The sequence below is a fragment of the Symphodus melops genome (assembly GCF_947650265.1).
Source record: "Symphodus melops genome assembly, chromosome: 4".
In the NCBI taxonomy this organism is placed as follows: domain Eukaryota; kingdom Metazoa; phylum Chordata; class Actinopteri; order Labriformes; family Labridae; genus Symphodus; species Symphodus melops.
Genome location: NC_136694.1, coordinates 28,166,628 through 28,194,370, shown reverse-complemented (window position 1 = coordinate 28,194,370; position 27,743 = coordinate 28,166,628). Strand labels below are relative to the sequence as shown.

General features: G+C 41.4%; 5 protein-coding genes across 17 annotated transcripts in view; 3 read left to right on the top strand and 2 right to left on the bottom strand.

The window, feature by feature from the left end:
• atrip (ATR interacting protein) overlaps window positions 1-1,305 on the bottom strand; it is a 66,842-nt gene extending 65,537 nt beyond the window's left edge. For 6 of the 12 annotated variants that reach the window (XM_079341964.1, XM_079341966.1, XM_079341954.1 and 3 more), the window contains exon 1: window positions 131-472. The gene's annotated coding sequence lies outside the window, so the exon portion shown is untranslated. Of the gene's footprint in view, window positions 1-130; window positions 474-1,287 lie in introns of those variants that run through there. The other 6 variants (XM_079341969.1, XM_079341970.1, XM_079341956.1 and 3 more) reach the window with 6 other exon arrangements.
• Window positions 1,306-1,340: 35 nt separating this feature from the next.
• LOC306822786 (transcription factor HES-4-like) lies at window positions 1,341-5,427 on the top strand. 2 transcript variants are annotated; one of them, XM_079342006.1, is made up of 3 exons: window positions 1,341-1,699; window positions 3,180-3,620; window positions 3,729-5,427. In XM_079342006.1, the coding sequence occupies exons 2-3, from the start codon at window positions 3,498-3,500 to the stop codon at window positions 4,047-4,049; spliced, it is 444 nt and encodes a 147-aa protein (XP_079198132.1). In that variant the 5' UTR covers window positions 1,341-1,699; window positions 3,180-3,497; the 3' UTR covers window positions 4,050-5,427. The 2 variants fall into 2 exon arrangements, with proteins under 2 accessions (XP_079198132.1, XP_079198133.1); XM_079342007.1 differs by lacking the exon at window positions 1,341-1,699 and having other exon boundaries at window positions 2,930-3,620; window positions 3,729-5,424.
• Window positions 5,428-11,917: 6,490 nt separating this feature from the next.
• LOC306822924 (transcription factor HES-5-like) lies at window positions 11,918-13,117 on the bottom strand. The gene is made up of 2 exons (XM_079342226.1): window positions 13,008-13,117; window positions 11,918-12,899 (listed from the first exon to the last, which is right to left on the bottom strand). Exons 1-2 carry the CDS (start codon window positions 13,068-13,070, stop codon window positions 12,480-12,482), a joined length of 483 nt encoding a protein of 160 aa, XP_079198352.1. The 5' UTR covers window positions 13,071-13,117; the 3' UTR covers window positions 11,918-12,479.
• A 4,302-nt stretch (window positions 13,118-17,419) lies between these two features.
• LOC306822779 (transcription factor HES-5-like) lies at window positions 17,420-19,929 on the top strand. The gene is made up of 2 exons (XM_079341995.1): window positions 17,420-18,702; window positions 18,811-19,929. Exons 1-2 carry the CDS (start codon window positions 18,580-18,582, stop codon window positions 19,228-19,230), a joined length of 543 nt encoding a protein of 180 aa, XP_079198121.1. The 5' UTR covers window positions 17,420-18,579; the 3' UTR covers window positions 19,231-19,929.
• A 1,674-nt stretch (window positions 19,930-21,603) lies between these two features.
• The window catches only part of pank4 (pantothenate kinase 4 (inactive)), a 10,261-nt gene continuing 4,121 nt past the window's right edge, over window positions 21,604-27,743 (top strand). Inside the window, exons 1-12 of the mRNA XM_079342469.1 lie at window positions 21,604-21,736; window positions 22,041-22,123; window positions 22,292-22,500; window positions 22,913-23,096; window positions 23,190-23,282; window positions 23,382-23,535; window positions 23,631-23,812; window positions 23,960-24,041; window positions 24,246-24,346; window positions 25,226-25,381; window positions 26,053-26,165; window positions 26,628-26,715. Of these exons, the coding sequence (XP_079198595.1) occupies window positions 21,613-21,736; window positions 22,041-22,123; window positions 22,292-22,500; window positions 22,913-23,096; window positions 23,190-23,282; window positions 23,382-23,535; window positions 23,631-23,812; window positions 23,960-24,041; window positions 24,246-24,346; window positions 25,226-25,381; window positions 26,053-26,165; window positions 26,628-26,715 (1,569 nt within the window). The 5' untranslated portion in view covers window positions 21,604-21,612. The remainder of the gene's footprint in view (window positions 21,737-22,040; window positions 22,124-22,291; window positions 22,501-22,912; window positions 23,097-23,189; window positions 23,283-23,381; window positions 23,536-23,630; window positions 23,813-23,959; window positions 24,042-24,245; window positions 24,347-25,225; window positions 25,382-26,052; window positions 26,166-26,627; window positions 26,716-27,743) is intronic.

Genomic DNA, 27,743 nt, shown 5'->3' with positions numbered 1-27,743 from the left:
TGCATTTTAATATTACGTAATTAATGATGTAATATTTAAACAAAAGATGACTAGCTTTTTAATTTATTTTATCTATTCAGTTAAGTCCTCAAAACAAAAGGGGGGAAATATACCTTGCAAAAATACTTACGTCACCAACATTTTGGCGTAGCTGTCAGTTTAAGTTTGAGCTCCATTAAAGAGGAGAGACTAATGAGATGCATCATAAGGCACACTTCTATTGTTCCTGCAGTGAAAGGACAGAGTGTGGGAAAGCAGAGGAAGCTCACTCACAGAGCCTCTGTGGGACAATAGATCCCGACCTTTGACCTGAAGAGAGACAGATTAAAAGAGAGATCAGCTTTTCTAGACCTTGCTTCAGATTGTTAATGTTCCCATGATTCAAACCAACTCAAACATCTTTTTAGAATTTTTTTTTTCTACTGAGAGCAAACATCTTTAATGCACTGATTGAAAAAATCTCTTTCCGGTACATTAAGTTAAAGGAGCAGTAGTGATTCAGTGATTACAAGAAGATGAGTGAGTGATTTGACATGGTACGAGGAAATACCATAAAACAAGCGTGCAAAATAATAGTCTTCCAATCCTGACTGAACTTTCACCAGAGCTACAAAAGTACTTCTTTCACTTCAGTTGTGTAGTCTTGAATTTCCCTCGGGATCAATAAAGTATCTATCTATCTATCTATCTATCTCTCTCTCTCTCACATACATTATTAGTCATTATAGTGTGCTTGTTTGCTTGCACAGCACCTTGGTCAACCAAGGTTGTTTTAAATGCGCTGTAGAAATAAAGTTTGATTGATTGATTGAATATGAAAAATATCATCCCTAAGGATAAACAGCATCTGTTTGTATTGTGCCATATGAGACTACTCTTGCACATTCAGTTCTTGTATCCAATCAGAGAAAGAATAAGGGAGTGTAGTCCCTTTGCCATGCTAAAAAAACAAAATGCAGCATCCTACTGAAAAGTGATGACCAATAATCGGTGTGAATCAGAAAGGGTTAAGAAGTAGGTATAGTTCTCTATGGAGACTGAAAAATAAGTGGGTCGCCTACACCACTGGAAGTAGGCATACAGTAAAGCTAGCTATGTGGTTTAAACTAATAATATAAATGAAGCTTTAACTTAGTTATACTCACCGTTAAAACTCTGAAGGAAACGAGCAGTAAATGGTCTCAAACAGTTTTTCGTCGCTACTTTAAACATGATGGGCGGTTAGTGACGGTTGGTCGTTATTGAGACGCAAATGAACCTCTTTGCTCATTATAAAAGTTTACCTACTTTGAATCCTTGAAACACCTTGGCAGTCCTTATTTTTACAGTCTATGGTCCTTACATGGAGCATCAGGTCACGGTTTTTATTTCCAGGTTGACAGGCCGCACCTGACGGACGTTAGCGGTCAGCGTCAGCCGTTAACTTCTGACGTTTTCTATTTAGTCGTTGACGTAAAACGTCCGTTTTTACGTCAACGACTCTCATATCATCCCCACGAATACTGCACCCGTTGCCTATGTAAGTGAGTAAAATAAGTAATATTTATGAGTCATAAAACGCTGGAAAACTCTCTTCTTGATTAATTGTGGCCAATTATTTATTGGCCATTATTAGTTATTTTATTTTCGTTGTTTTGGGAGATATTTGGCATCTTCTTCCTGTTACCTCGGTTATTACAATCTGAGTGGACAAAATCAGGTGACAAATGTTCCGCCCAAATATTTACACTTTTAGCGCAGATTAAAACAGTGAATACAGGGAATTTTAAAACTCCTTTCTACGTTTTAAATATTCCAAAAAAACAAATCCAGGAATTATTTCAGATTTTTCCATAAATCTATTTTTAGATCTGATATGAAGATAAGAAAACAATTAAGATATCTAAAATAAGATAAGAAAATAAAAAATCCCTAAAGGGAAATTCAAGTGTTCTGACAGCAAAACACAAAGACAACAAAAAAGTGTGTAACAATAAACAGAAAGTGTGGAGAAGAAACACAAGATGTATTGTATTTACAACGGCCAAACATAAAAACTAGCATATATACCTACTTTTTCACATGTTGTGTAATAATGGTAAAATAGAGTGACTGGTAATGAGATTAAGTGAAATGGTAGTCTGTAAGCAGAAACAGCTTAAGAAGTGAGTTCAACATAAATAGGCTGTACATTTTAACACATATAAATATCTAAAGTACCGCTAAATTGCTTTATAAATAGAGTCACTCGGTCCTTAAACACTGCTTGTGTATCCTCAATCCTCTACATCCTCAATCTGTAGCGATAAAGAGAGACTGCCATCCCACCAGCACCCGAGTAATCCTCTTGAGGGAATTGGCACACTTCAGGAAACAGATGCCCGCCATCCAAAAAAATACAAGAACTCCTAATTTGCAGTGCTAGATTGTTTTAATGAAGACAATGTTTTGTAGTGTAACATATTCACTAATGAACGGGAAATTGATTACCTTATAATGATTGAAAATTCAAAATCTGAAATAGAAATCCTTTTTTTTTTTTTTTTTTCTAAATTTCACAAAAATTCAAATGTTGCGAAACTGTCAGAGCCAGCCAATGGCGTGCTTTCCCTCCAGATGGTTGGTGATGTCAGGCTCTGTTTCTATAACAACACTCAGCCGGCATCTGCCACACAAGTCCCTTTGTGGATCAATGAGCACACCATACAGGGAGTCAGTGTGGGAAAGTGTGCTGGACTTGTTACTCACAGACTTTAAGGCACGTGTCGAATGACTCTGTTAGGCAACATCTGGACCTCTGCGTGATGATTGCCTTTAGTTTTTTGGGTTTATGCATGCCTATGATACTGTTTGAAAGTCTGACTTATGTGTTAAAGAACTTGTTATTCTGAAAAAATAAGATTCATGGAAATGCTGTTGATTATTTAACCAATTGGACAAAAAATATTGATAAATAAGAACAAGTACTCAACCAAATGTTTTTTTATTTTCATTTAATTGTTTAAATTACATTAGTGATAATATTTATTACATTGGCTATAGGGGAGGAAGACAAAGTATGTTACAAAAGTACTTTCATTATTGATCAATCACCAACATGATTTCACATTATGGTGTGAAAAACAAATATAAAGCAGAAACCACAGCTTTTCAGTCCTAATTTATTCAAGTAACATCAAATGTATAACTTTCAACCCCAGGTTCCACACGTGTGCAGCGTGCAGGTGGATGAGCGTGTGCTGAGTCAAAGTCGTTGATCCCAGCATCAGGCAGCAGAGCTGCTCTCTCTCTACAGGGTCAACACTTTCCCAGAGCTCTGTGAGTGTGTCTCCTAAGTCCCCCACCTGTTCCCCGGAGATCTAATCATTGTCCCCCAGGACATAAGAGCATTCAGCATGTTGCTGCCACACATGCCTTATTGTCTCAACAAGCTCTCTGATTGGCTGAGACTGTGGGAAACTCCAGTCAGACCCAAACCCACACATTCATGTGGAGATGTGGGAGTATAAATAGGAGGGATGAAGCCAGCAGAGATCAGATTCTCTCTACTGAGACCTCTACAGCACAGACATCCAGACATGGCACCTACAATCACTGCAGCAGTGACCAACTCTCAGGACCATCTGACTCTGACCCACAAGGTAAATTCAAGATCCAACAAAACTTCACCTTTCATTTGAAGATGTCTTCTTACTCTAACATGCTTCCCAGAATAAGTTGACTAATGAGTTTTGTTTTTCTTTCTGCAGCTCAGAAAGCCTCTGGTGGAGAAGTTACGCAGAGAGCGAATCAACAGCAGCATTGAGCAGCTCAAGTCTCTCCTGGGTCCAGAGTTCCTCAAACAAGAGCCAGACTCCAAGCTGGAGAAAGCAGACATCCTGGAGATGACAGTTTGTGTCCTCAGACGACTGCAGCAGCAAAGAAGACAGCTGAACCACTTCAACAAGCTGCAGCCTTCCTCTGAACAGAACCTGAGAGAGGCTGACTTCTCTCCTCTGAGCTCCACAGTCCAGACCAGCATCACCAAAGAGAAGAGTCCAGTCAACAGCGCCCCCTGGAGGCCGTGGTAGACACCTGCAGACTGGAGTTACTACCAGACAAACTGAGACGACCACATTGGTCAAAGATTACTGGACTGAAATCTTTTAAATATTTCTTTCTTATTCTTCTGTTTTTACAGAAGGTTTGCTTCAATGAGTTCATTTCCTGAGGAAATTTCTGTAACGTTGTCTTTTAAGTTTAAACAGAGACTCCCTTCTCATGCAGGCTGCATGATTCACATCTGATTGCATCAGCAATCGTTCTTAGATCTCAGTGTTCTTACTGACATTGAATAATGAACCTTAATCTCTGTGATTAGAAAAAACTGATCTTTTTTAAGATCTAAATGTTCACTCTTTGTATCATCACAGTTTCATGTGATTCTTTAACAATTCACCACATGTCCTGTTTTTAATGTGATGGTGATTCTTCTTTTTTGATCATGTTGATCAGAAGTTTTATTTGTCCACTATAATGTCAGTTTATCATGATGTCATTGTTCACTGTTATGTGACGGTTTTTAAATGATCTGTTTTAGGATCAATGTACCGTAAATTCCGTACTATTGAGCGCACCTGGATATAAGCCGCACCGGCTAAAAATAAGCAAATAAATGTATTTGTACATATATAAGCCGCACTTGATTATAAGCCGCAGGTGTCCACGCTATAACAAGAGCTATTTACACAGACGTAGGCTACCGGTAACATCCGCAAATACTGTAGCGTCCGTACGGACGTTAAAGGACGACGAGAGCGTTCAAATAATAACTTAATAACCCGATCACTGTCGGCCGTGACCACGCCGTTTACAGCAGAGAGCAACACATAACTTGCCGTAACAATCCAACTCTCTCCCCCAGCGTTCTCTCATACAGCCACTCAACACGTTCTCGCTGGTGCATTCACTGACTCTCCACATAATCGGAATTATGAACACATTATCAACTACTGACTTTACAACATGAACCGTTACAATACGAAGCCTAGCCGACGGTGTCTGTAACACGGCTGATGAAAAAGATGACCGTAATATATTTCACAAGAAAAAGTCCATCCATTCACTGCCTCAGAATGACTTCATTACTCACTTCCTCAGTCTCTGTTGTCGCTGTCAGTGTCATCTTAACGTGCAGCAGCTCTGTTAGCTTCTTTGACAGCCAGGTCGATCGCCTTTAACTTGAAAGCTGCATCATATGTATTTCTCTGTGTGTTTTCCATGATGAGGGTGCGTGCATGAAGCGCAAAATGACTGATATTAAGATCCGACGTGACGAAGTCAAATGTTTTTGCGGCAGAAGCTCATTGTCCCCCATAAAAAATCCATGCATTAGCCGCACCGGAGTAGAAGCCGCAGTGCTCGAAGTGTGAGAAAAAAGTAGCGGCTTATAGTCCGGAATTTACGGTATATCTTTTATTTTTAAAAGGTGTCTTTAAATCACTCAGTCAGTGACTGTCATGTCATATATGGCTCATTATGTATTCAGCAGTTTGAACCTGCTGAGATCAGAAGATTCAGATCTGTTTGAAGATTTTTTTTTTTAATGTCTTGCTTTTTTTTATTCAAAGCAAATCCGGTTTTCTATTTTGAAAATGATGATTGACCTGTTTGTGAATCCTTCTCAATGTTGTCTCGTCTTTTATAAAGACAACCTTTCCTTCATGACGTGATCTTCAGGATCATCTGTGGCTCTTTGAATAAACAAAGATTGTCCGATTGAAATCTTTCTGGTGTGTCATTTTCTCTTTTAATAATCTTTACAGACACTTGGTCGCTAACAATGTTTACTAAGTTACTTAAACAAGACACTCTCAAGTGAGATACTAAGCTCAATGATTGACAGGTAGTTCTTACAGGTCGATGCACTGACGATGGCGTGTTTGTGTTGCATTGGACTCATCTGTCTGTGAGCGACTTGCATGTTTCAGATTTACAGTTATGCAGACAACTGATGGTGCGTTCAGGGGGGCCCTGGTTTAACGGGAAAAAACAACATTTAAAGATTCAGATTCTTAATTGTCCCACAAGGGAAAAAAATGTTTTTGCAGCAGCAGCAGACTGATGAAGACATACACAAGGACAACATGAAGGACAAGGACAACACCTCCAACACCTCCAAATCTTTTTTTAGCTCATCCAGATCGCATGTAGTTTGTGTTTTTTGCCAGTCTGGAAACAAGAAGCCACATGAGATCTGATTTTAAAAAAAATCTGATTCAAACCACTTGAGGAGGTGATTTCAAATGCGATTCAAATCTGATTCCTTTAGATCCCAAAAAAATCTGACCGTCCATTCTCTTCAACGTGGCTTCTGTGACTCTCTCAACGTGACAAAATCTGCAATAACAACGACGTAGATCCAACAAGCCGGAAGTTAACTTTGGTCAGAGGAAAAAAAAACAGCAAGAATAAAATCAAACATGGAGTAAAACAAGCCTGTGGACAGACTGCTCCACACAATGTTTACATCAGAAATAGATGTTTCTCTGTCATCCATTTTGTTGTTGTGTTTCCTTGGTGTCACCTGTTACCATAGAAATGAATGTGGATCAGACCAAACTGAGATCAGATCTGGTCACTTGCAGGTCATATTTGTAACTAATGTCTGGTGTCCTGCCTGTCTGTATACTGCTACTGGATGCCTTGAATTTCCCTCGGGATCAATAAAGTATCTATCTATCTACCTATCTACCTATCTATCTATCTATCTATCTATCTATCTATCTATCTATCTATCTATCTATCTATCTACCTACCTACCTACCTACCTACCTACCTACCTACCTACCTACCTACCTACCTATCTATCTATCTATCTATCTATCTATCTATCTATCTATCTATCTATCTATCTATCTATCTATCTATCTATTTGTAATGTGGATCAGTCGGTCAGTTAGATCGGATTCTGATCTGATCTGCGGTAAAATCGGATTTCGATGGCAGTCTGAACAAAGCCGAGGAGTCAAATCAGAACAAAAACAGAGTTATGAAATCAGAACACAACTTTCATTACACGTTGATATAAAACATCGAAGTACAATGAGTCAAAAGAAGGATGTGTAAAGTGCAATGTGGATGTGTGAAGAGAAGAGGAGCAGCCTGAGAGCTGACTGACTTTAAGGCCTCCTGTCAACAGTCAACACCTGAAGCCGGATCTGTGGACGACACACCAGAGACAGTATGAAGAGAGTCACATGTTCAGTTTTTGTTGATTAGTTTAGTTTGTCAGGGATCATGTACAAACATTGATCTCACAGAGAGAAGAGGCTTCGTACCAGATTATCACAGTTTGCTAATTTCCATCTGCAGTCTCTGGGAAACTTGTACTGACGTGACTTCAGTCCAATCACAAACACAGAGAACGAGCGTAGCCTTTCCAGTATGCAGCAGGACAGTTGACCTTCAGGGCCACCGTATAGGTCAGCGTGTGTGTGTGTGTGTGTGTGTGTTTTGTGTGACGCTATAAAGGCTGATGCTTTGAAAATCTTAATACAAGAAAAAAAGACAAAGGTCATGACTTTGGTGTTCAGCATAATAATCATAATCCTTTCTGTTTTGAGCAGAATCATAAGCAGCATGATAACTGATGATGTTTTTCTTTTGGTTTAATCCTTTAATATTCATTTTAAAAAGGTCAGATCATGTTTTGTTTCCTTGTCGATGATAGAAATCTTGTTGTTTTGGTTCATTATTCTCTTTCAGCCCACTGAGGAAAAACTACTGTCAGCTAACGTGCAATCAGGTTGAGGTGGTTTTATCTCCTGTCCATCTGTCTGTGGGTCTATCTGCAGGCTGTGGAGGGGCTCAGGTCCCCCGTCCCCCCCTCCCTCAGCACAGGGTCGGACGTGCCCCGGTCACACGCCCTCCTCTCTGTGTGTGGAGCTGGGAGCCGCAGAGGCACACGGCTTCCCACACTTCTGTATGCAGCCCGCTCAGCTGCGTGCACAATAGAAGTGTGTCTGCTCGCACAAAGCCTCTGGACTGTTCTCAGGCTGCGGGACACTGCACAGACAGGCCATCTGCTTGAGCTGCTGAGACACACAGGAAGAAAATATTAAAACTTTCACAAACTTTCTCAACATTTGGGTCATATGTATTCAACACAACTGAGTTATATTATATAGTTATATTTCATTATTTTCTTTTCATGAAGTATAAAACTTTAAATGTGTATTATTCATTAAAACTTGTGTTGTTATTTAAAAATACATTGAAGATGTGCACAGTCCTTCAAAATAAAGGTCCAGGACTTTTTTAGGACTTTTTTTTTAACTTCTCTTTAATATATTAATTTGTGTTTTTGACGTCATTGAGATGAAAACAAATATTACACTTTCATTTTTTTAGCGTCTTTCTTAAGAAATATGCAGCCTAAAGAGCGATACGATGACAAAATGAAAAATTGAAGACAGCAGGTTTGAATGGTGAAAATTATAACAATAAGAACAATAAAAAGTAAGAAATTATTAAGTGAAATCTGTTAGACAAGACAAAGACAGAAAGTGAAAATAAAAAGAGTTCAGTCCAAGATAAACCAGAAAAGAAAATGTGAGACATTACTGTTGAAGTTTAGACTCAGGCTGTGACGTCTCTCCATATTAAAAGATTTTAAAAAAGCCTTATGAAAAAGATAAGTCTTTGTTCTATTTAAAATAATAAGTAGAAAGGGTGACCTGAAAACATAAGGCTCATAAACCTTTTGATTTTAATCGAAGGAATAACCTTCAAAATAAAAGTAAAACCTCACTGATCTGTCTGAAGCTCTGCAGCAAAATCTTTAATTTCAACCATAAAAAGTTGAATGTTGAGATGAGGTTTTATTTGGATCTCACACTCTCTCATATCAAGTGTCATTAAAGAGTCAAATCTTGGTGGGAAAATGTTCCCGTGTCCACCTCAGGAAGAGCATTTTCCCACTGACCTCGGGGATGTATGGCACCCAGATAAAGCATCCCACCTGTTCTCCGTGACAGGCATTAAATTCTCTCCATTGTCCCGGGATCTGAGCCTCCTGATTGGCTGAACAGCAGAGAGAGAGAGCGCCGGGGGCGAGGAGCATAAAAGCAGGTCAGAGAAGCAGAAGTCAGCACACACGTCCTCTGAACCTCCACAGACAGCCAGCGGAGCCTTAAACCAGCAAACCTCAAACTAAAAAACCTGGAAATGTCTCTGTACGCCGACCTCGCTCTTCAGGACAGCGTGAAGGAGCAGCTCTTCAGGTGAGGATCAAACCACATCATGAGCACGTCCTCTGCATGCGATGTCTGACGCGTCCTCTTTGTCTGACTTGAAGAACACGTCGCTAAGAGTCTTGCCTTCTGCTTTGTTTTCAGGTGTAAACTCAGCATGCTGGAGAAGAAATGCAGCACGGCTCTGGAGAAGGTGAAGGCTCTGATCGGAGAACACCTGCAGAACGGGATCCCGGTGACCGAGCTCCTGGAGAAAACAAAGTCCCTGTGCACCCTGAGGAAAGCTCTGCTGACACACAACGGATACTCCAAATACTCCAGAGACATTTTACGTCTGTTTCCTGACGCGGAGGAAGACCTGGCTCCTCTCTGCTGTTGAGGGTGAAGAGAAATGGACTTCCCTGAACTGCATTTTAAAAAGTGCAGTTTGGAACTACAGATTTTTTGTGACACCAGCTGGTGACGCTGACATGTTTCCAGAAAATCTGTTTGTTGCAAAAAAAGATGCATTTTCTGCATCGAGAGAGAGATCTACAGATCGACTGAGTTTTGACCTCAAACTGAGCACGAAGAAGAATTTATACGAGAAGATTTTACTGACTCGGAGGAGAAGTCAGCATCTCTATTTTTAAAAACATGTTCTGCTGCTACTTGTGAGATGTGTTTTCCTTTGTGTTTGTTTAGTTTGAATGAGACCACAACAGATACCGTGGTGCGTTCACTTTGCATGAATTGGATCCTAATGTGAAATTATTTAGGAGCAATATGTTGTAAACTTTTATGGATTGAGTGCAGAAAGAAATCTGCGTTAAAAAGGTTCAGCCAAACAGAGATTGATGATGACGCTGTATTTGCTATGATTACAGTTAGCATATTTACTGCCTTGTTTCAAGGTCTAATTTATCAAACCCTTAAAAACAAACCTTTCTTCTGAAAAGGGATTTTTGTATCGTTTCGTGTATGCCATGTATGCATATTTTGATTTGTTCATCATGTTTTGATTTTTATTCATCCAAAGTGGATTGAAATTTGTTTTTGGAGTTTTTTTGGATTTCAAGGAAAATAAATGTGTGAGAGATTACTGCAGGTGTTGTCGTGTCGTTCACTTTCATTCTGTCCAGAAACTTTAGATTTATGGAGCATAACTTTATGATAGTTCAACAATGAAAACATCAGCATGTTAAGCTCCTTAGTGGTGATCATGTGACATTTCTTTGATTGCTCCGCTTCCTCTTCTTTTCCTGTTTCTGTTTTCTCTCCTATAGACGGAGAATTCCTCTTTATTTAGTCTTTGTTGACTTTTACTGACAAACTTTGGGGTTCGCATGAATAATGCATACAATACATTAGCAGGGCAAAGAGAGTGAGTGCTGTCAGATGGGGCCCCTTTAGGAGGGGGGCTCCTATACTGTCATTGCAAAATGTGCACATTTTGGTTCCACTGATTTGGCTTTAGTTTGGGGGTCCTGGGGGGGCCCCTGCTGGTCTGGGGTCCCAAGAAGTTGCTTGCTATGCCTGTTGACAAGCAATTGCCTCTGATGCTTCTTTTCTAAACATATCAATAAATATTTTCAAGAAGGGAACAAATCAAAGGGAGAAAGTGAAGATGAAGATTTAATAAATCCACTTACTTACTTTCTGTAAATCTCCGCCAGGGTCAAAGAGGTTCTGCTCACGTTTACACGATTCTTCAGCTGTCAACTAAGAGATACATGCTGCACATAAATGCACGTCTTTATATTGATATTACTCATCCAACTGATTTTTGAAAAAATATTTTAATTGCTCAAATTTTGCTCGAGCACACATCTGAAGTGAGCCATGGCAGATAGACAGACTGTAAATATGAACCAATGAATCTCAACCCAACGACAGGCTGAGAGCTGGAGCGGTGTTTAAACCTCCTGATAATCTGCTACACTGCTATATCCTCATGTCTATCAGGCAATAAAAACCTGTCAATACTTAAATATGATCGAATCATTTCAGTGTCACGTCTCAGCGCACATGGGAGTGAAATGATGTTATCCTCAGCCACTCTGACACACCAAGAAGAAGAGACGAATTCAAAACAGGAAACATGACAGAAAAGTTGAACCTGTTGTTAAGAGATTATCATGTTGAACAACAAAAAATATGCAATATTAAAGAAAGTGTTTGTAATTGGTGCAATGTGTGAGCTTCAGACAGGCAAACCCATCCTCTGTTTCATGTCGACGAGTAACTAATCAAAGCCCCCCCCCAGAGACTGACATGTCAGCTCATACCATCAAATGATCAAACGAAGAAGCATCTTTGACAATAACAGAGATCATACCAGCAGTATCTTAAAGATGAAAACATAAGGAGTCTATTTTAAACGGTCATTAAATGCAGAAGACTCAATGACTGCACGTCATGTTTGTCTGTCCAGCATTGTAACACCTCTATTCGACAGGATGGGAAATAACCTGTTAGCTCACAGCTAACGGGTTGAACCTGCAGCTTGCCTCCGTCCTATTGTCCTTCATACACTTCAAGCATCTGTCAAACTTGTGGAGAAGATGTGAAATAAATGCTGAAGCTTTTTTATAAGGCTGGATAATTTAGGAGGAGTCCATTTGAGTAAATATAACTTCCAGCTATTTATGCAATACATCAAGTCTGCAGCTTTAGGATCTGAAATGTGTTTTTTTTTTAAAAAGGACGAGAGAAGTCAACTTTAGATGTTGTTTTTTGTGATTGTTTTATTTCGCATCACTTGGCTTGAAGAGATACATTCAGTGCGACACGTTTCCACAAACAGAATCCTTCACAGAAGGAGCGAGTGCTCTCACTCACAGAGCGACGAAGCAGCACGTTTTGTCTTCATGCTCTGAATCTCTCTGCTAAAAACGCAGAGATGTCTTAAGACGTATCAGAGGGCAGTAAAATAAACACAGCATGTGAACATCACATGTACATCTGAAACATGTTTAACATGACTGACTGTGTCTCACAAAATGGAGACAAAGTGCAAACATCACTGTCAGCGTCACCGACATCTTCGACTGTTTTTTCCCACAGGGACAAGAATGATAACATCTGATACAGAATAAATCACTTCTGAAATAAAAGAAAGAAATAACTCTTTTGTCTGCAAATATCACACAAAAAAAACACAGAATCAGCCTTTATAAAAGGCACACAGACAGAGAAGTTGCATAACATATGCAAAAACTCTTCAATACAGGACGACCACAGAATGAGAAGGAGTTCAAAAGTCGAACATCTTCCCTAATCTTGTGTCTACCACGGCCTCCAGGGGGCGCTGCTTGCTGGACTCTTCTCTTTGGTGATGCTGGTCTGGACTGTGGAGCTCAGAGGAGAGAAGTCAGCCTCTCTCAGGTTCTTATCAGAGGAAGGCTGCAGCTTGTTGAAGTGGTTCAGCAGTCTTCTTTGAGACTTGATGTTCACCTGCTGACCTGACAGGAAGTGTGTCGTCTCTTGGACACACCTGGAGTATCCTTGATGAACAGCTGCTGAGGTCACAGCTTTTTGCTGCTGCAGTCGTCTGAGGACAGAAACTGTCATCTCCAGGATGTCTGCTTTCTCCAGCTTGGAGTCTGGCTCTTGTTTGAGGAACTCTGGACCCAGGAGAGACTTGAGCTGCTCAATGCTGCTGTTGATTCGCTCTCTGCGTAACTTCTCCACCAGAGGCTTTCTGAGCTGCAGAAAGAAAAACAAAACTCATTAGTCAACTTATTCTGGGAAGCATGTTAGAGTAAGAAGACATCTTCAAATGAAAGGTGAAGTTTTGTTGGATCTTGAATTTACCTTGTGGGTCAGAGTCAGATGGTCCTGAGAGTTGGTCACTGCTGCAGTGATTGTAGGTGCCATGTCTGGATGTCTGTGCTGTAGAGGTCTCAGTCGAGAGAATCTGATCTCTGCTGGCTTCATCCCTCCTATTTATACTCCCACATCTCCATATCAATGTGTGGGTTTGGGTCTGGGAGAAGTTTCTCACAGTCTCAACCAATCAGAGAGCCTGTTAGGACAATAAAGGATGCAGCAGGGTGAATGCTGTTAATGCCTGGGGGACAATGGTTCGGTCTCAGGGGAACAGGTGGAGGACTGGGGGGGTTGATGGGGAGACACTCACAGAGCTCTGTGTGAATCTGGGAAAGTGTTGACCCTGCAGAGAGAGACGATGCCTGATGCTGGGATCAGTGACTTTGACTAAGCACACGCTCGTTGACTTGCACACGTTAAAAAAACAACCATCAAATCAAATTACATGATCATATACTTCATCTTCCGTTTTCTATATTTTCATCTTGAATTTAACTTTTGCATCTAAAATTTTTACACATACGTTTACTCTTCATACTTTCAATGTTACACATGTTTTTCTCATGCATATATATTTATATATTTAATTTGCACATTTGGAATAAAGATATCAATAAATTAGTACTGCTAGTTTTGGTTGCATTATATACATTTACATCATTATGTTAATGCATCAAATCTCTGATTCTGATAAACACGTGTCCCACATTTTGTGAGTGCTGATTTCTAACAGTTAACAACTTAATTAATGAAGATGTTTCTTTGATTGCAGATTTTTTTTTTTACTAAGCTTTAACTTCAACGTAAAGTCTTCTGCACCATCAGCAGCTCCTTATCAATTCAGGAGTAGTCGCCTTTTTATCCTCCCCGTCATAATAAACAGCCAGGAATGCAGAGGGACGATCTGAATATAAAGGACGGGGTGACAAAACAAAAAAAAAAAAAAAAAAAAGAGCCTTTGAATGTTCATTAATCCTAAACATGTCTGCATTCCTCGTAGACGTAAAAAAAAAAAAAAAAAAAAAAAAAAGTCCTGGTGATGACGAGCCTTGATGACAGGAATGTCCATTCACTGGTGGCGAGACCGGACTCGTAAACTGACTCCATAATTAATGTGATGTGCAGCAGACACACTTCTTTTGTTTCCTGCCGGCGGTGAATGGAGAGAGTGTGGGAAAGCAGAGAAAACTCACTCACACTCACAGACAGAGACACACACACAGAGAGAGAGAGAGAGAGAGAGAGAGAGAGAGAGGACGGAGACAAAAGACGAGCAGACAAAAGATGTCTGATAGACAGGAATTTTGCTTTTCTCACTGAATCTTAAAACAGCCTTTCTATATTTAGATCTTTTTATTTTGGCTTCATATTTTTTTATGTGAAACTCCGTCAATTATTTTGGGTTTAAATATAAAATCCCCCTGTTTTATTATTCAATATGGAAATCAAGATGTTCAAGGCAAGTTTATGTATATAGCACTGTTCAGACACAAGGCAATTCACACAGCTTTACAGACATAAAAACAGAAATACATTAAATAGAAGAAATAAATTCAACACCTTACATTGTTTATTTTAAGTTTTGAACCACTTGAATTTCCCTCGGGATCAATAAAGTATCTATCCATCTCATTTGTACCAAACAAAAATCGTTTTTATTATTTTTGTATCTATTTATCTGTCTTCCTCGCTCCTTTACAGCAAACAGAGAAAATCTTCAACAATCGTTTCCAACAGGCTTTTTAACTTTGTGCATTAGCTTCATTTACAGAGCGCCTATCAAAGCCCAGGCTGCTGTGAACGAGATGACACAGGACTTTCACACTTGCAGAAAACTCCTGATATTTGCCGGAGGAGCTGAATGTGTAAAAACGCAAACGGCCACATTTTTCCAGTCAGACTCCATCTGGAGTTTCTCCTTCAGGATATTATCCGGAGAATTTCCCTCAAATTATGTTCTGTACTTGTAAACAAGAGCTGATTGAAACGAAGCCATCACTGACAGAGTGAGAAAAACACTTCTTAGCCTGATGAGGTGAGGTGACCTAAGGAGGAAGAATTTTACTTACAGCATACTTTTAAATTAGTTTATCCTAATTTAAAGGAGAATGTACAAGATTTTGATCCAGTAGGTGTCGCCCCCTTGATCACTAAACTAAGACAGGAAGTAAAGGATGGGAGACCAATGGAGAGGCAGAGTGTCATGGTTTGGGTTTGTTCTATTTGTTATATTTCAGAGTTTTGAGTTCCTTATATTCTTAGTTTCAGTCTTTAGTGTTTCCAGAGTTTTAAGTTGTATTCTAGTCTTCGTCCTTCTCTGTAATATTGTTTCCTGTGTTACTTGTGTGAATGATTCTTGGTGTTTACTTGTTTAGTCTTCAGTGTTTCCAGTTTTATTCGGTAATGTCTTCTCCCTGTGAGTCTGTTTTCTTCCATCCTTTAGTTCCTTGTAGTTTTCAGTGGTTTCCTGCCTCTCTGTGTTTCCCTCCTGTCTTGATGACCCTGATTGTCCTCACCTGTCTGATTAGTCTCACCTGTGTCTGATTACCCCTGTCTATATCATCTCTGTGTTTGCTTTCCCTCTTGTTGGATCATTGTCTTCTGTCTTCTATACCTCTGCTGCTTGTTTGGACGCTCCCTGCTCCTCGTTTTTGGATTTTGCTTCGAGTAAGTTTTTGCCTGTTTTAATTTAAATAAATTATTTTCCTCTCTTCCTGTTTTCTGCCCGGCAGCTGTGACACAGAAGAATCCAGATAAAAACAACAGAGAAGGTGCAGAATGAAGCTTTGTCTTTTTATCAAACACTTGTTCTGTTAAACCAGCGAAAGGATGTCACCAAAATAAAACATAATAACGTATCAGAGGCTTAAAAAGAAAAATAAAGTTCAAAACATGAAAAGATCTAAACCAGACGTAATTATTAGTCCCAACATTTTTTTTTTAAAAGTAGTAAAAGTCGTGTATTTGATCACTGCTTTATTTTGACATTTTTTTGAAGATTCGTGGAGTACAAATTGTTGAATCTTTATCAAAAGATTCCACATGTTCTTCCTGTTTGGAGTTTGTCCTCGTGCTTTCTGCAGGGGAGAGAAGTGAAGTGTTACAGTTTAAAGCTCGACGTAAATGTGACATTTGCATCTAAATACGTCCAGTAAAGTTTTTCTTAATGACTGAAAACATTTGTGTTTATTTCTCCGTTCCTCTCCTCCTAATTGAAGAGTGTCTGAACAACAAACTGCCCCCTCTGCCCCTCAGGGCAGCGCCGGGAGCTGCTCCGTGGGGATGAATTAGCATTTAACAAGGCACATGTCTATTGTTGAGTGAATGGACAGAGTGTGGGAAAGCAGCGAGCGGCAGAGTCACAGTTCAGGCTGATTAACATCCTGAGAGGCTGCAGCACCTGAAGGATCTCTGAGGGGGAGCTGGCACACTTCACACAAACTTCTTATTCTCCTGTTTATCCCTTTCACTGTCTCCGTCTCCGTCTGATGTGAGTCTGTAGCTCCCGCCAGCTTCATTAAACCGCTCTCTTCTTTATTTATTCTTCAGATGGATGCCAGGCTGTCTGAGGAGAGTCGCCCTTACCACGCAGCTTTTTTTTTTTGTTTGTGCTTCATGTTTTGGCACACGCACCTTTGTCTTCACTCAGTCAACAACAGACGAACATATTCCATTTTGTACATACGCTTTTAATAGAAATAACAGGACACACACACACACACACACACACACACACACACACACACACACACACACACACACACACACACACACACACACACACAACCAGCATGTCCTCTCAGTAGCCTATTTATGTGCATCCATCACATGTACAATATTCATAAAATAGATTAGTGTGTCACACACCCCTATATAGGTCTTTTAATCCTCCACCACCTGTTGCCATGGAAACCGTCTGTCAGTGAATTATGCATTGCGCAGTGTTATTTTAAAAGTATTTTTTTTTCCAGTTATACAACTATTTCCCAAATCTCAACAGTTTTTAAAAAAAAAAAAAATTTGGGGTGTGTGTGGGGTGGGGGAATCGGGACATCATGTCAATTAATCGACAAAAGTTTGGAGGTTTGAATTCCCTACATTCTCAAATTCCTGAACCAAACCTTAGATGAATCCCCCGCCTCTTTTGCTCCTTTAAGTTCAGCCTCTCCAAACACGTCCAGATGGTCAGCACGGTGCGACACAGTGACCAGTGAGGCGTTCACGCTGCCTTTGTGTTGTATTGATCTCAGCTCAGAGGACGCAGTGTGGGAAACCCTGACCGGCACTTTACTCACTGGGACGACTTGTCACCACACGCACACACAAAACACACACACACAACACACACACACACACACCTGGTTCTTTTGGGGGTGTTTTTTTTTTTAGAAGTTTTGACTTGTGCCGTCAATTTGATCCACTCCTCAAAAAGTCTCGACAAAGTTTGTAAATGGCATTAAAATGAGAATTTTATTGGTCAGACTTTAAAAACAGGACAAAATAAAAGTCTGATTAAATTGAGGCAAAGAAAAATAAATTAAAGTAAAGAAATGTCTGAGATCATTGATTTCAACCTGAATTAAAATAACTTTGACAAAGTTAAAAAAAAAGAAAAAAAAAGATCTGGCAAACTTGGACATTCATGGATAAAATGCAACATGATTTAATTGTTACAAAATACACAAACTTTCAAAAACCTAAATCACAAAATGTATGATTTTTTTGCGGCAGTAATTTAGTTCTAACGTCAAATAATCTTCAGGAATATTTCATTTTACATCTGAGCTCTTTGCATCAGACATGATTTACATCCACAATGACAGAATGAGTCCATGTCCATGGATTTCACCATCCTGTACATGTTATTCACCTTTTTTTAGGCCAATACTCTCAGATTTTTGGATTGTCAAAACCATTATTTATAAAGTTCCCATTTTTGTCAATCAGCATTTCATCCGTTGAGATAACCAGAGTCCTCTTCGCCGTTTGATTCCCTGAGAAAATTCTCTGATAAACATTTTCATAAGCAGCTCAGTTATCAAAGGTCCTTGTTTGACAGCCAGAGCTGCAGGACACATCTGCAACATCTGGAGAGTCTAAATAAACCTCATTATGCTCATGAATTTATAACGTTTGTGATGGTTGCATGATTATGTTTGCTTAAAGACTTTAGACACCTGATCATGATGCAAGCCATGAGAAAACATGGCTGGAGATTATCTCCCCATCAGTCTCCAAAGTGTGTGCAGGTCGATGAGCGTGTGCTCAGTGAAAGTCATTGATCCCAGCATCGGGCATCATCTCTCTCTACAGGGTCAACACTTTCCCAGATTCACACAGAGCTCTGTGAGTGTGTCTCCATCAACCCCCCCCAGTCCTCCACCTGTTCCCCTGAGATCTAATCATTGTCCCCCAGGCATTAACAGCATTCAGCGTGCTGCCGCCCCACATGCCTTATTGTCTCAACAGGCTCTCTGATTGGCTGAGACTGTGGGAAACTCCAGTCAGACCCAAACCCACACATTGATATGGAGATGTGGGAGTATAAATAGGAGGGATGAAGCCAGCAGAGATCAGATTCTCTCGACTGAGACCTCTACAGCACAGACATCCAGACATGGCACCTACAATCACTGCAGCAGTGACCAACTCTCAGGACCATCTGACTCTGACCCACAAGGTAAATTCAAGATCCAACAAAACTTCACCTTTCATTTGAAGATGTCTTCTTACACTAACATGCTTCCCAGAATAAGTTGACTAATGAGTTTTGTTTTTCTTTCTGCAGCTCAGAAAGCCTCTGGTGGAGAAGTTACGCAGAGAGCGAATCAACAGCAGCATTGAGCAGCTCAAGTCTCTCCTGGGTCCAGAGTTCCTCAAACAAGAGCCAGACTCCAAGCTGGAGAAAGCAGACATCCTGGAGATGACAGTTTGTGTCCTCAGACGACTGCAGCAGCAAAAAGCTGTGACCTCAGCAGCTGTTCATCAGGGATACTCCAGGTGTGTCCAAGAGACGACACACTTCCTGTCAGGTCAGCAGGTGAACATCAAGTCTCAAAGAAGACTGCTGAACCACTTCAACAAGCTGCAGCCTTCCTCTGATAAGAACCTGAGAGAGGCTGACTTCTCTCCTCTGAGCTCCACAGTCCAGACCAGCATCAGCAAAGAGAAGAGTCCAGTCAACAGCGCCCCCTGGAGGCCGTGGTAGACACCTACAGACTGGAGTTACTACCAGACAAACTGAGACGACCACATTGGTCAAATAATATTGGACTAAAAATCCATGTCGTTGTTCTTCTGTTTGTTCAGAAGGCTCGTGTTTTTCATTTCTTGAGGAAATGACAGAAAATGTTTTCTTTCATTTTAAGAAAGAGAAAATCTTGTCATGCATGTTGTATGATCCAAATGTGATTACATCTGTAATCATTATATTCGACCCTTATGTTTACTAAAATAGCACACCATTGTATTCTGTGAATACCTGATAGCATCTCATTGATTCATATAATCAAAGTATTTGGCCAAGTTGTTTCCTGTTCGATTGATTCAGCGGCAGGTTTTGGCAAAGCGCAGCTACTTTTTGGTAGCAGTTTTCTCTTTACACTTTGTAAAAGATATCTGGCCCATGTTGGGTTCTTCTCATTCTTTGATCATCATGTTCTGTTGTGTCAACAATTGTTCATCTGAATGTTGATTTCTCTCTGTTTTAGAGATTCTGATCGCTTTGTTTAGGTTGTTCTAAACGACATCCTGTGTTTCGTTGAGAAACTAAACCTGTTCACTCCGCTCTGTTTGAGCAAGTTGTCTTGGAATACAAGTTTGTAACTTGTGATGTATCATCACCTTGAGTGCCTCTGTGTTTGGCACACTGTGAGTCATGTGAATAAAACAAAACATCAACTGCATCTTCAGCTGTGTCCCATTGTTCTTTAAGAAGAGAGAAAGTAGATGTCACGCCCCGGCTCTGAGACTGTGCCAAAGATGGGAGACTCTGCGGTGTACAACTTCACAAAACAAACTTACAGAAACTTTAATATAAAGTCAGTTGTGTCAGGTGTGGGTGTGTAAAACTGTACTGTCTTTGAAAAGACAAATAATTCCAAAGACGAAGATTTGTGGTTTTAATAGTCTCTCTGAAGACTGACTGCAGCTCTGATTTGAAGCATTCGACTCGATGAATTCACTGACATCACATGGAAAGATAATGAACGGTAGCTGTTGTTATTGTCTTAACTAATTATCCGTCTGTGAGCTCCTGCAGAAACTTTCTTTTCAAAAGATACTCATTTCTTTTGTGGCTGAGCACTGCCCTCTACTGGTCATATTGTGCAAGAGCATGAATGCCCAAACACTCACAGGACAACCTGTATCAATGAAAGAATGAATATTTGACTGAATGCATATTTGATTTCTGTTCATGGTCTTCAATATGACCAAATCCAAAGTGAAATTATTCAGAAATATTAGCTGAGAATCAATCAAATGCTCCGAGGTGTCATTTCGCCAATGTCACAACTTCATGAACCATCCCCCAAATACCAACAGAGAAATCCTCTTCTTGCTCTTCACCCTTTTCTTTGCTGTCGGTGATTTGGATGAGCGAATATGTAATGTTCGTAGCTACACAAGTCCATCAAACTATCAAACCATTGAACTGATTATTGATTTTAAATTTCCCTTGAAATTCATTCTGAGAGTATTCATCAATGCTGGACCTTTATCTTGTGAAGGGTCAACTGCATGGGTTGGGGAACATTAAACAGTGCCTTTATTTAACATGGCAACACGTTTAAAAACACAACCAACCTGAAAGGTTATTCAGTAAGTGTGGTTGCACAACTTGAGTTTGCGATGACTAAGCCACCTACAAGTTACTGCATGTTAGATGGCAGGCCTATTAGACAAGGAAAGTTAATGTTTCATGATAACAAACTTATTCAGTCTCAGTTTGATTAAAACTATTTTAGCTGAAAGGAAGCGGCATGCTTACAGTGGTTTTTAACCTAACTTCAACTTCTGTTTGAGAGGTCGATGACGTAAACTGTGTTAATCAAAATCCAAATGTTTCTCATTTAGTCCAAACAAACAAAAACAATCTCGAAAAAATAAATAAATAAATAATAAAAAAAAGTCTGATATGTGGTGGCTCAGTCTGTAGGAGGGGTGGATTGGTCTCTGAGCGGTCGCTGGTTCAAATCCAGGTACAGACAATGTGTGTAGCCTGTTCAATATACCAGATATAAAGGTACATTTCCCTTCACTGTAAAGTATAAAATTACTTATTGAACGTTTTCAATGGCCCCTGTATATATATAATATACTGTCAATAAAAAAAAAAAAAATAAAAAAAAAAATATATATATATATATATATATATTAAATGAACTTCATCTTTAAAACAGAGTGAAGATCGATAGAGGGCAAAAGAAGGAAAAAATAATTCTGTTTTTGTCGGTAAATGTTTACAGAAAGACGCCCCCCGCCTCGGACCGTACGTGAATTGTGATTGGTCGAAGGGGGACGCGTACGTACGCACGCTAGGTAGTGCACGCACGCACGCACACGACGCAGCGTCAAACCCTTGTCGACCATGGCGGAATGTGTTCGACTTGACAGCAGCACTAGCGGCCACACCATGGATAAAAGCATCACTCTGCCGCCCGACGAGATATTCCGCAACCTGGAAAATGCAAAGCGGTTCGCCATCGACATCGGTACGTGAGAAAAAAAAAGTTTAAAAGTTTTCCTCCGCCTCTTCTTCTTCTTCTTCTCTCCGTGTTTGTGCAGCAGCTCCGCCGCAGCAGCAGCCTGGTGCTATGACAACAACACATGACTGCAGGAGAAAGTCAACAAGGCTGTAAAAAACAAAACAAAAAAACGCCTTGAAGCGTTAGTAGCTTTTAAAAGGTTAAAAATGTTGACTCGTTTTCACAGTCACCTGAAGGTCAGTGATCCTGACCTCGTTACTGCCTCTGTTATCTACACGGGCTTCTTATCAGCTGTGTCTTTCTTTAACAGGTGGATCTCTGACCAAGCTGGCCTACTACTCCACTGTGCAGCACAAAGTGGCCAAAGTGCGATCCTTCGACCACTCTGCAAAGGTAAACCCTGTTAAATATGTGCTTTCACTTTTTCAGCTCTTATCTGCATCTAACTGTGCACGTGAAAGAGACAGCTAACCAACAGATAACCTGTAAAGTAAAAGATTTGACTGATCCCACGCAGGAGCTGTGAGGTTATTTCAATCTGTGTTTCCCCCGTCCAATCAGGAGGCCTCCAGTGACAAGCTGTACGAGATATCGGTGCAGGAGGAGGTCACCGCGCGCCTTCACTTCATCAAGTTTGAGAACGCCTACATCGAAACGTGTTTGGACTTCATCAAGGATCACCTGGTCAACACGGAGACCAAGGTTATCAAAGCCACGGGCGGCGGGGCGCACAAGTTCAAAGAACTCATCGAGCGGAAACTCGGACTCAAGTAGGTGAAAATGGAGCAATTTTTTTTTATCACGTGACGAGATCGAGGCTTCGGTCTTTGTCTGTGCCGTGTCGATCGGCGTGTGGGAACAAAAACAGGAAGGGCTGATTCTTCGTTTTCTGATTGGTTCACAAAGCCGTCTCCTGCCCCTCTTCCTGTGGACCCGGGTCAATCAGAGGACACGTGAACCAGCTTGCATCCACATGATGCTTTGCTTGTTATGTCTTCCTCTCTGCACACAGACGTTTGGACACCAGGAAGCCGATATTTAAAGAGACGGCGGCGGTATTTACCCGCTGATGTGTGCTCCGTTTGTGTCGGTTGTTCGTTGTCGTGTTTTCTGTAGTGTGATGATTAATCGATTTTAAAACGGGAGGGTGACTCAAGCGTCTTCTTGCTTCCTGTCCCGCAGGGTGGACAAAGAGGACGAGATGACCTGCCTCATCAAGGGCTGCAACTTCGTGCTGCGCAACATTCCCCACGAGGCCTTCGTGTACGCCAAGCACGCCGACTCCGAGTTTCGCTTTCAGACGACTCAGCCGGACATCTTCCCCTACCTGCTCGTGAACATCGGCTCCGGCGTGTCCATCGTCAAGGTAACGACGGGGGGGCCTGGAGCGTCTCTCAGTGTCCGGTGGTTCAGAACATTACAGGTCATGTGTGTCTCTCTCTCTCCTCCCCTGCATCAGGTTGAATCCGAGGACAAGTTTGAGCGAATAGGAGGAAGCTCGATAGGCGGAGGGACGTTTTGGGGCCTCGGAGCTTTACTCACCAAAACAAAGGTGGGCTGCGGAAACGTCTTTATTATTATTATTTTTTTACGTCTTTCCCGTCGGCGAGGCGCGATCTCCTCACCTTCGATCCTTCCTCTCCCCTCGCAGAGATTCGACGAGTTGCTGCAGCTGGCGTCCAAAGGGCAGCACACGAGCGTGGACATGCTGGTGAAAGATATCTACGGGGGCTCGTACGGCTCCCTGGGCTTGACCGGAGATCTGATCGCGAGCAGCTTTGGAAAGTCCGCGACGGCTAACAAAGGTTGACGACGAACACGGTGACGCTTCTGTTTCCCCCCCTCTGTGTGACGTTAAATCCATATCCTGTTTTTCTTCTTCTTTTATTTGGGTTCGCAGAGTTCTCTCAGGAAGACATGGCGAAGAGTTTGCTCCACATGATCAGCAACGACATCGGACAGCTGGCCTGTCTGTACGCCAAGCTGCACAACCTGTCGCGGGTTTACTTCGGAGGCTTCTTCATCCGGGGACACCCGGTCACCATGCACACCATCACGTACAGCATCAACTTCTTCACCAAGGCAAGAGCTCTGCTCCTGTGTAACACGAGCTTCCCTTCAGGCCTGTTATCAGCTGAAGTTTGACCTCTAACCCAGATTTTTTTTTTATCGTCTAACCGCCTCCTCCTCCTCCTCCTCCTCCTCCTCCTCCTGTGTCGTTCACTGCAGGGGGAAGTTCAGGCCTTGTTCTTGAGACATGAAGGTTATCTGGGAGCCATTGGAGCTTTTCTTAAAGGAGCCGAGGAGGACAGTAAGAAAAACAAAAAAAAAAAACAACGAATGCATTTTATTGTCCTAACGCGAACCTGAACCCTGCTGGTTGTCAAAGAGCTTCTACGATGCCTCCAGTTTTTTTTTTTTTTTTTTTTTTTTTGCTGCTCTTAAAAGCGATTCGACCCCCTTTTTAATAATCCACGAAGAAGAAGTTGTATGTGATCATGTTGTTTTCCTCTAGATCCAAACCAGTACAGCTGGGGGGAGAACTATGCGGGAAGCTCGGGCCTGATGAGCGTCTCTCCAGATATGAATCCAATGCAGCGTGCACGGAGTGGAACGGTGAGTCTGCAGAGAACGCCGAGCGGCTCGACTCGTTTCCAAGTCCCTGCATGAATCTGAGATTTCACCGCTGAGGCTTTATTTGGACGTTTTTTTGTTTTTTTTTCTTCCCGACGTCCTTTTAACGGTCGCTCTTCATACACAATCCATGACGACAGCCGGTAATCTTTGTTCACCTTTTTTGTTTTTTTCCTCTCCGCACCTTGTTTCCTCTCTCTCCTCCAGTTTCCTGTAAGTACCTCTGATTGCTCTGCCGTGGTGACGTTTTCTGCTTCCCGCTCCACGCCGCTTTGTCCTGCGGCTGTTCACGCTTCACTCCAGTGTTTTTTTTATATAGTCCCTTTTCTTCACTCGCCCCCCCCCCCCCCTGAGAGCAGGTTATTCTCTGGTTTGCTGGAAGAAGAAAAACATAGTTGTTTCTTGCTTGGTAGAAAGAGTTTGTGTGAGGACGCAGGATCAGAGAGCGTGACCTGTGTGACCTGTGTGGCCTGTGTAACCTGCGTGACCTGTGTGACACTCTGAGCCTGCAGGCCTCCGTAGAGCATCAGAAGCTGTAAACCTCTGTTCGCCTGGACTCTAACCTCTAATACTCCCTGCTTCCCCCTCCAAGCTTCCAATAACGAGTTTTTCCTTTGCAAACTGTGAAAGTGTGACACGAGTCTGCAGATGAAATATTCAATAACAACCGGTTTCCTCTAATGGATTATTGATTGTACCCCAAGATGAATGAGTCTTGTTTCTTTTAGCTTTTAGCATAGTCAATCTTCCTCTCTTCTTCATGGTCTAATAGTTTTATATTAAGGGGAGTATTCGGTAAGACATCCTGGAGTCTGCAGGACAGCAGTGTTAGTCAGAGTGTCTTTTCTGTTGTGTGTGCAGTTCGACATGTTGGAGATGGATCGTCTGGAGAGGCAGCTGGTGAACCTCCCTCTGCTGCAGGACGCCTCGTCCTACATCCCCGACACCGTGGACCTCATCGAGGACGCTCCGGCCCGCGAGTACTGGCTCTACTGCTTCGAAGACGCTCTGGACGGGGTGGGACGGCAATTTATGTTGACAATGTGGATTAACTCTAAAAGACAGGGAGAAAAAAAAAAGGGACGAAGTGATGATGACAAATATTTGATTCCCGAGAACTGAGAGTCAGTAAAGCGATTCAGTGTGGGTTAAAATGTCAAGACTTCTGTGAAATGACTGAAAAATGTTCTTTTGTTATTGCTATTGTTTAATATTTAAGTGTTTGTCTTAAAACATGAGACCGAGCGAGGAACGTGAGAACATCCCCAACCTTGAGGCAGCTCCTTCGTCCTTTATGTTTGGGAAAGGGAAAATTCTCGACAACACAAATAATCATGTTTACTTTACAGCCCGCTGCAAAAAAAAAAAAACACGTTTGGCCTGAAAAGCTCATTTGTTATTGGTACAGTGTGCAGAGGTTAACTAAGAGTTGTGCATGCATTTGCACATTTAGGGGCGGGGCTAATTTGACTGACAGGTGGTTGACTTCTTCTCCTGTTTTGACTGTTCAGCTTCGAGACGTTGACGTCACTGAGACAGAAATCAGCGACAGTTTGATCTCCTGCTGCATCGTCTTTTATCGTCCGGTTTTCCTTGACGTGATGAAAGCCAGATGTTGACAGATGTTTGGCTCATATGTGTTTTTGCTTCGCGTGTTTTGAACGGACGTTCTCGTGTTTTCTGAGCAGGTGGTGAAGAGAGCCGTGGCGAGCCAGCCCGACATGCCGGAGGCCGCCGAGCGAGCCGAGAAGTTCCGTCAGAAGTACCGACACAAACTGGAGACCCTCCGGCAGCAGCCTTTGTAAGGACCGTTTTCATCTCCTCTGTCTGTTTGAAGCACGGGACGCTTTTAGCCTTTTCCTCCGTGTCTGCTTTAGTTTTCACTGTCTTCATACCTTCTGTATCTGCTGATGTGCTCTGTCCGTTTCGATTCTACACGTGAGATCTGTTCAAGTTTACGAAGGACGCCGACGTGTCAGTCGTTTTGACTTGGTCATGTTGCCGTTAGCTTTGAACATGTAAATAATTGTTTTCAAATTTGATTTCAAAATTTAAAAAAAACAACAAATTGCAGAAAAACTTTTCTGCATTTTGAGCGTTTTGTTTCAAACTGCCGTCCGAGCCGTGACCGTTCAGGTCAAATGAATGCATCAGTGAAAAGTGTCGTGAAGCGACCGCCGTGAAGCGACCGCCGCCGCCGCCGCCCTCGTTGTGTGTTTGTTTTTCTCTCTGGCTAATGTAGAGTGCTTCTCTTCTCACCTAGTGCTTATGGATCCCTCACAGTCAGAAGTCTGTTAGACACGAGGGAACACTGTTTAAACGAGTTCAACTTTCCTGATCCCTACTCAAAGGTCTGAGTGAAATCCATCAACACATTATTTTTTTTTGTTTCCTCTTTGTGTCCTTCACATCTTCTGTGCAGCTCGTTTAAAAAAATAAAAGAAAGAAAGAGGGATGTTCTGATACCATCTTATTATGACATCGTCTGACACAGAGAGGCCCTCGCTGCCATTTAAAAACCACAACAACATCATTATTTTCTTACTTTAAAACAACACTGTATATCTCAAAGCTTTATGCCTATAAATATATAATAATATATTTACTGTCAGGCTGTCTCAGCTAAATAAAGAAACCGGATCGAAAAACAAAGCTAAGCTAACTCGAGCCCAGTTCAGTTAAGATCCTGTTCATGATGATTTAAAAAAAAAAAAACACACATCAGAGACACTTTGAATGGAAAATACCTTTTTTAGTGTATTTTAAATGGTTTTATCATAAATGTAAAAAAAAACCTTAAATCTCTGGCTCCTCGTAGCTTCTCAACTCAGCTCCAAACAAACATTGTTTTATTTTTAGATTAATTTGTGTATCTGACGATGGGCAGCCGGGATACCTCCTGAGTGAGGAACATTTATTTTTATTTTTTTGGAATTAGCTATCCAGTAGGTGTGCGTTGTCATGGTTACGGTAGCTTTGTGCAAATCTAACTTTGACGACCTCAGAGAGCTAGACTGAGCCTGCGGACATTTAGAGCCCCATCCTCGAGGTGCCGAAAAAACCAACGACTTAAAATGTCAGACAGGGAGTTGAATCTTTAATGCTAAAGCGTTCATTTTGTTAGCGTCTTCAGCTTGCAGCACACTGTGCTCGTTGATTATTAACTGAAAATCAGTTTCTCTGTGATGTCAAAGGAACAAAACGTTCAGCTGCAGTCTGATCAGTTAATAGACAAATGAGACTGAAGCTGAGACGTTAATAATACTAGTGTTGGTATCCGAGCAACTCTCCTCACAACGCACAGACGTCACACATCATTTATCTGCTCCTCATCATTCACCACTTTTCTCGTCTTGTTTGTGAAATCTTGTTTTTGCTG

Coding starts and splice junctions, on each gene's coding strand:
- LOC306822924 (XM_079342226.1), bottom strand. CDS start 13,070: ATGGCACCTACAATCACTGCAGCAGTGACCAACTCTCAGGACCATCTG. Junction 12,900..13,007: donor ATCTGACTCTGACCCACAAG/GTAAATTCAAGA, acceptor TTCTTTCTGCAG/CTCAGAAAGCCTCTGGTGGA.
- LOC306822786 (XM_079342006.1), top strand. CDS start 3,498: ATGAAGCCAGCAGAGATCAGATTCTCTCTACTGAGACCTCTACAGCAC. Junction 3,621..3,728: donor ATCTGACTCTGACCCACAAG/GTAAATTCAAGA, acceptor TTCTTTCTGCAG/CTCAGAAAGCCTCTGGTGGA.
- LOC306822779 (XM_079341995.1), top strand. CDS start 18,580: ATGAAGCCAGCAGAGATCAGATTCTCTCGACTGAGACCTCTACAGCAC. Junction 18,703..18,810: donor ATCTGACTCTGACCCACAAG/GTAAATTCAAGA, acceptor TTCTTTCTGCAG/CTCAGAAAGCCTCTGGTGGA.